Below are 7,689 nucleotides of genomic sequence, written 5' to 3' on the forward strand. Positions count from 1 at the left end.
AGACTGGTTTGAGTCCCAGGAGAAACAAAATTTCACATGTTAATTTCTGAGTGTTGCCAAATTCCTAGGTTTCCAGGAATTATGTGTTCATTCTGATTATCAGGCCACCTTCCCCTAGACTTCAAGTGTAATAAGTCATTGGAATTTGACCCCAAGACTATTGGCAAACAACAAAGCACTTTATCACACCCTTGCTGAGTCCCAGAATTCTACTTACAGGCATACTTCCACTATAGTTTTTATTAAAAGAATCATCAGAAGTCTTACTCTATGGGAAAAAAAAAAAACCAACATTTAATTGTAGAGGAGTCAAGAAAACCAATGTGTTGACCCACATACTATAAGATTTGCACAGTAAAAATAATTTTGTCAAGTTTAATTCCAAATTTAGTTCCTATCATCCCTTTTGCTTTATACATATTTTATATACATTTATGTTACATATATGTGTCTTTGTATATTTAGGTATTTTCTTCATGCTTTATTTCCCCTTCAACCTAACATGGAAAGAAGGAAAACTTCCAGAAAAGTCTTACTCTTAACAGTATGGTAATGAACTTGTCCTTACACTGCATCCTCTACCCTAACACAGAGAGCCCATCTGTTCTACATAGAGAGACAGAAGAAATGAAATAATTTTTAAAACTGCTGCTCCCTATCAGGGTGAAGTGTGGTAAGAACAGAAGTCTAAAGTACAAAGATTATATTTAACCAGGGCTTTCCTGGTGTGCAACAAGCCCCTTCTTAGATCTGATTCTTTAACACTTGGGCAAGTAGCAAACCCTGTGACAGACCCAGGATTCACTCTAGAGAAAAAAAAATCAATAGTTGGCAGGTTTAACTCAACACCACAGTAAAGGGGCAAAATAAAGCTAGTTTTCCCAATACCTCTGATATTGAATCACTGCCTAAATCCAAGAACCTTATTCTCCCACCATGAAAACAAGAGTGGACAAAACGCTGCTGCTCTCTTCACTCAGCCAGAGGTTTACTGTTTACTGTTCTCAATCCCAGTTGGCTACAGATCATAATCCTCTACAGAGCTTAAAAACAAAGAAATTTGGCCACACTCTCCAACCTCACGACCAAACTTGACTGTGTGTGTGTGTGTGTTGGGGGGCTGGGGGGGAGGACGGGATGATGTGTGCAAAAGGGACTCTATTTTGTTAATATAGTTTTGAATCTCATATAGATTTTGTTAAGAGCCACTTTAACATTGACGTATTAAATCATTACTCCACACTAAACACTCTGCTAGGCATATATGTATTTTACTTTTTTCATAAACGAATTCAGATTGGCTCAGTTACAGACACTATGTGGTGGACAGAGGAAAGCGTTCACTACAAGGAGCCTCTAAAAACCCTTTCCAGTTCTTTGACTGAGAGCTCTAGTCCACCCTTATTTTCTCATCCTACTGCTCTTCCCACTGGGCCCTCTCTGAAATGCAGTTACAGGTGAACCCACCAGAACCCAAGTCCATGAGTACAGAACCTCACCTGACCACCAGAAAAAGGTATTTATTTATCCAAGATGGTCACCACAAATTTCTTGTTAACAACATAAAACTCTATTTCATAATTTAAACAAAAGCAAAACAGCCAGTATGAATTTAATGACATAAGAATCTTAGTAAATGCACAAACAGCAAAAGATGCTAATTAAAATGTTCATCCTTCCCGAAATTTCTCTTAAATAGTGGAGAAATAAAATCAACGCTGCCACCTAGTGGCAACCCCAAACAAATGTGATCCCCTCCTGGAGCAAAACAAGGGTCACCGGCCCAATATTTGGTTTTTCTGCCTAATATCAGGTTACCTACTCATCACCATCATGCCACACCCCCCCCCAAAAAACCCCACAATAGTCAAAAAATAAAAGGCAACATATTCCAAGCAATCCCTCTCCTTCATATTCCAGTCCAATCAGGAATACAGCACTCCAAGTCTGGCCTGGACATGCTGCTTCACAAGAAACTTTCCTTTGGCTGGTTTAAGGCCAGTCTCATGGCCCGGAAGGAACAACACAGGAAAGTGGGTACATCCAAAACGCTCATGTGTTCAAAGTGTATACACGGTAATTCTGATGTCTGTTGCCTCAAACACCTCCTCGATCATTGCGGATACATTTTCCCATTGCAGACGATCAAGACCACATCCAATCCTGAAAAAGAAAAAGTCTCCATTGGTTGTGAAGGAAAGTAAATCACTCCTTCCCTCTTCCTTTCTCTGCCTTTAGATCCAAAACATAAAGGCAAATTGCCTTGTCTTATAACGGTAGGTAACTATGGTGAGAGTTCAGAAATTAATTTCTGTTGAGTCATTGTGAGTCGCTTAAGACTGTTCCCAGATAGTTCCTATATCCAATAAGCTGTCACTTCTCTTTAGCCTAATTAGGTACCACTTCCCAATTATTTAAGGCTACATTAGAAACGTGTAACTCTGCTGTGACATAGGAGACTTGTTATTCATGTCTACTGCTGAAAACTAGCTGTGGGTAGTTGGTATTTTAAAAATATATGAGCGATAATGGAACATTTAGAGATAAAAAGTACAAGAGGAACAAGGATAGATTCTCTACGAAAAGGAAGTCAAACCAGAATGCTGGGAAATTCCAGTGTTTACAAAACCCTCACAAGAAACCTCAATAAGCCACAAAACTGCCTGGCACCTTTCTTCCAACATGTTACTTTATTTTTTCCCAATATCCCTAAGGGAAAAAGAGGCTAAAATGTGTTAATTTCATGTAACATGATAATCAAAACAGAAAAAAAATCATGATATAAAAATCAAAACAATTTCTAAGACATAAGCCATGAGCATAATAAAGACCTGAGTAAGATGAGGGACCCTGAAGATACAATCATAAGTAACTTGCATGCTTGGTCAGCACTGACAAAACTAAGTGACGAGAAGTGACCCCAAGCAAAAGGGATATCAATACCCCTCACCCCCCCAGGGTCAGTCCCTTAAGTTCCCAGTAGCTAGTGTGTAAGATGGTGTATCTGGGACTTACTCTTTAGCTACTACTCATGCTGACCACAAACAAGCATGCAGTTTAAAAAGTAGTAAAAACTTACAACTTTCTTCTTACAGGATTAACTGGTTTGGGACACCCAAGTGGCCCTGAGGGACACCAACTGCTCAGTCTTGGTTCTTTAGCATATATTGCTTCAGGAATAGAGGATAAGTTTCAGACAGAGATGCCCATTCAACAAATGTGACTGAACAACAATGGTTCCTCCCTACTAAGCAGGCTGAGGCAGGTATTTTAATTATACAGAATTAATCAACTTAAGCTAAAAAATGGGTATGCCTTGGCCAAAGGCCTGATCACTATTTCACTGGTGGTTTTACAAAGTTTTTACAGTTGTCTATATGTAACTTTGTATTTTGGGTTATGTTAAGCTTCTAAGTCACTTGTCTCTGGGTAAGACAATAAACCCCACCATCAATTAAGTCTTCAATTAGGACCTTGGATTTCCTTGCCTGGGCATAGAGAGGTCAGTGACTCCATTCTTCAGGCAATGGGACTTCATGGCCTCCAAACTCTTCTGTAGGTTTTCGTAAGTGGGCTTGTGTGAAGCCCTTTTTTTGGTAATCTGAGTACAAAGGAAGAATTCAAACTTCCATTAATCTAAAATGATAGCCAACAAAACGCTATTCCATTCTCCCAACATCCTGATAACTAAAATTAAGTTTATTTTTATAAAATAATCTAGAGTACCAGCAATCAAAAAAGATAAACACATGCCTTCTGCAGCAACATGTATGGAGCTGGAAGGGATCATGCTTAGTGAAATAAGCCAGAAAGAAAAATACCAATGGTTTCACTCATAGCAGGAATATAAAGGACCGGGGGAGAAAATAATAATAATGAACAACCATATTCCAGAGACATTTTATGGGAGTGGAGTAGGGAATGGGATCAAAAACAATGGGGGGAAGGAAATGCACAGGACTATGGTGAATGCACATGGGTGATGTGGTGATGGGAAGCCCACAGGGATTACAACTGAGATGGGAAAAGGCACAAAATGATGTTAAAAAAACAAACAAACCATTATATTAAAAAAAATAATAATCTAGAGTAGGCTGACAAATGTCCCTTCCAGTTTCAAGAGGCACCTTCAGGAAAATTCCTCTATTAGGATCTGAGAAATCCAGACACTGCCATGAAATAATCTTTCCTTTTCTCAAGAAGTCCTATTGTCAGTTGCTTTTAAGCAATTTTGGTGAAAGTCTCTGTGCCACTTCCAAAAGATAAGCTGCTCATCAAGGAGGAGGAGAAACTCATACCATCTAAAAATTTATTTCAAAACTGTGCTTAATTGTTTTTTCCCCTGTATTAGAACCGAAAGAAATACTCCAAACAAAGTTGGAAGATGGGGCCTCCCTGGTGGCCTAGGAGGGAGCACTAAGCGCCACTGCTATGGCCTGAGTTCAATCCCCAAACAGGGTGAGCCAAGTAGTGCAGCAGACCTCCCCTATTTCACCCACTGCTCCCCTCAGCAGTGTATTTCAGTAAAAATCTGCCTGTTCTTCTCCCCACTGTCTCTGGTGAATCCTCTCACCCTCACACCTCTAGCCTACACCACATTTCTTCTACACAAAATTAGAAAAAGTAGTAACTGGAATAACTTGGCCTTCAAAGAGGCTAGGGCATGCTCCCTACTTGGTGTGCTGTCCTTATCAGGCATAATGTGGATTGGTTATAATTCACCAAAAAGCAACATTCTTCCTGGAGTTTCTGAACAGAAAAAAGGAACTGTATAGTACATATCACTACTGTGGTAAAGGATGAGAGAAAAGTCTCTTTGACCTGTCTCTTGAGGTATTATTTGGTGCTATCTCATTAGGATGGGATATAAGGAAGTATCTGAAATTTTTGAGTCTTAGACACAGGTCTTTGGTAGATGTCTTTATATTCTGTCCCATAGAACTGGGACGCAACTTCATGTTCCTTTCCAATTCAATACTCCATGTAGCCACCACCATTGAATCTAAGTTGGTGTGAGGTCATAAACTTCCTATATCATTTCTGGTTATCAGAACGAAACATCATGATCAACACAAATGCAATGTAGCCCATGTGTTCACCAATCCTTAGAATGGATTGAGAATTGGTCCCGTCTTACCAAGTAATATATATATCGCCCATCTCTCTTCAGAACAGCCACTTCTCCAGATTTCTTTTCTAAGAAAAACAGTTAATAGTATAAAGAAAAAATGAAAACCAAAACACTAATCTCTACTCGTCAATTTTTAAAAATCTTTCTAGATCTGACAATACTTCAGAACCAGAAATTCCCGACTCTGAAAATCTACTATGTCTACCTTGTTCGTTAACAGCCTTCCTAAAAACTGTTTTCCTTCATTTCCAGGATTTTTAATCTTGTTCTCTTGATCATGTTTCCCATATACCCTATCTTTTGTCCTGTTCCTATGATACACATTACTTGTTCACTTTAAAAATTTGCATTTTTTTAACTTCCCAACTGTGTTACAAACAAAGAAATAACCATCATGGGAACAAAATTGTGTAAGTTTCCCACTTATTAAAGAACTCCCAGTCAGGGTGTGATTGTTAAAATAACTACAATGCAAAGCAGTAAGAAACTGCTTTCTTCAAGGAGTCACCTATGGGAACTGATTACTGGATTGTGGGCTGAGCAACTGTTTTAGAAATTCTACAGATGGTGACTCTAAGACTTATCTGATTTAAAATCATTGGTAGAAAGTCATGGAAGGTATCAATAAGGAAGAGGTTCCTAAATTCTCTGATGAAGAACAAATACAGTATCAGTAAACAAGAGGATCATGAATGCCACACCTGTGTACTTTGCTAAGCACACCCGTTAACAAAGGTTTCAGAAAAGTGAAGTAAAATAATCAAGAAAATTTTATAGTAGAGAGGAATTAGAAACTTTTAAAAACATTGGTGTATACCCACACTAGAAGTTATTCTGTCTGTGGAGCGGGAAATGTAATCTGGAGAGTTAAAAGCGCTCTCTGGCTAGGAGAACCCTCTTTGCATGTTTATCTTGTTTAAGAGATCAAAGGGATGTTTTAGCCAGGGTAGAGGAGGTAAATTGCTTTCAAAACTCACGTTGATTCAACAGTTCCTGCACCCCTCCAAATTTCTTCTTGAAGAGGACAGCTATCCCAGCACCCATTCGACAATCCTCACTGATACAGTGGGCTAAAGAGTCTGTTTTGGGGCATGCAAAAAGGTCTCCTTTCACATAAGTGATCTAAAATGTGCAAAGGGAAAGAAAAGATTTTATTAGAACCAGAAAAATACTAAGGTCTTTCATGTTCTTTTACTGTGTTCCCCACCACTATTCTTCTCCCTCCTTTATTTAAAACCAGAATTTAAGGATTAACTACTACAGATTAAAGCTTGTATAAAAGGAAAGTGATGATCTGCCTAGGGGTGCATTAGCCTCTTGGAAGTAAATCAGCTAAAGTGAGAAACAAGACAATTCAATTATTGGTTTAATTAGAAAATGTTTATGCCTTTGACCTCAATTATTCTGAATTTCTGTTCATCGATAAGTTAATGGTTGTTACGCACTCTGCTTCCTTCTGTATCTTCATTGGGGCTGCCGGCCATGATACTGAGTCGCTATCTTCAAAATTTAAGTAGTTTCTTCAGCTATGAGAAGGGAAAGAGAAGCACAAATGCTTAGGCAGCCTGAATATATCCCATATCCATATTGCCCTCACCGCCCACTTAATTTCCCCCCTTTGATCGCTGAATGTGAGTTCGTTTGGCCTCTAGGAAACAATACAAAAGTCCTCGAGGGAGAGAAGGATGCCTAGGTACGGGGGAGGTCTCATAGGGCTCATTTTTCGCGCTCTCCAGCAGCGCCCCGCTCCGCCAAAAGAAGAAAAGGCGGCCCTAAGACACGCCTCCTCCGTTCTCCGCGACCAAGCGGAGTCTTTTTCCCTACTTTGGCCTACAAGAAAATAGGCGGGAATTGACAAATCCCGTTAAGCCACAACTAGGGAGTGTAGTGCCCGGCTGCAAAGACAAAATGGAAAAGCGGCCTCTCAAAGGCCAGAACGGGAAAAATACTAAGGTCTTTTTCCCCCCATTCTGGAAGGGTGGGGGAAAGGCAGTAAAGGGAACTCTCAGAGAAGCCTCCCGTTTCGCCCCCTACCCTGGGGCGGGGCAGTAGGGCGTAGAGTTGTCTGGGGATCCCCGGGGAGGAAGCGGAAGGCTCGTTCAAAGTCCCACCGTACCCCGGTTACCCTTCACCAGAAAAGAAGCCTGCCGTTAGAAGGTCCCGCCCACGGGGGATGGGCTCCGGATCCGGCCCTGGTAGGTGGGGAGCAGCGGACGAGCCCAAACGCAGAGCCAATCCCGCCACAGTCCTTAATTGCATGCACCTAAGATGGCGGCCCATCACGCAGAAGCGGGGCGGAAACGAGCCCCTCTAGCTAGGCACCCGAGCCTGCACTCTTTGGTACGGCCGCCGAACTTCCGGCGGTAAAATCCGTGGTCTCCCGCCGCCGGCCGGGCATGCGTAACTGCCGACCGCTAGAGGGAAAGAACGGCGCTTGCGCGTTACCCCAGGGGTGTGTCTCCAGTGGCTGCAGAGGAGGGGTTGGGCAGTTGGACGAAAGAGCTACTTGGCGCCTGCGTAGTACTATGTTTAAGGCGGTTTTGAGTTGAATTATCTGG

The 7,689-nt window shown here is 41.2% G+C and overlaps 1 protein-coding gene across 1 annotated transcript; it reads right to left on the reverse strand.

The window, feature by feature from the left end:
- Window positions 1–269: 269 nt before the first annotated feature.
- On the reverse strand, window positions 270–7,516 carry OARD1 (O-acyl-ADP-ribose deacylase 1). The gene is made up of 6 exons (XM_004673454.2): window positions 7,248–7,516; window positions 6,577–6,657; window positions 6,109–6,253; window positions 5,138–5,196; window positions 3,489–3,601; window positions 270–2,163 (listed from the first exon to the last, which is right to left on the reverse strand). The coding sequence occupies exons 2-6, from the start codon at window positions 6,613–6,615 to the stop codon at window positions 2,061–2,063; spliced, it is 459 nt and encodes a 152-aa protein (XP_004673511.1). The 5' UTR covers window positions 6,616–6,657; window positions 7,248–7,516; the 3' UTR covers window positions 270–2,060.
- Between the last annotated feature and the right edge of the window lie 173 nt (window positions 7,517–7,689).

The sequence above is a fragment of the Condylura cristata genome, unplaced genomic scaffold, assembly GCF_000260355.1.
Source record: "Condylura cristata isolate star-nosed mole 26May11 unplaced genomic scaffold, ConCri1.0 scaffold00001, whole genome shotgun sequence".
Classification (NCBI taxonomy): Eukaryota; Metazoa; Chordata; class Mammalia; order Eulipotyphla; family Talpidae; genus Condylura; species Condylura cristata.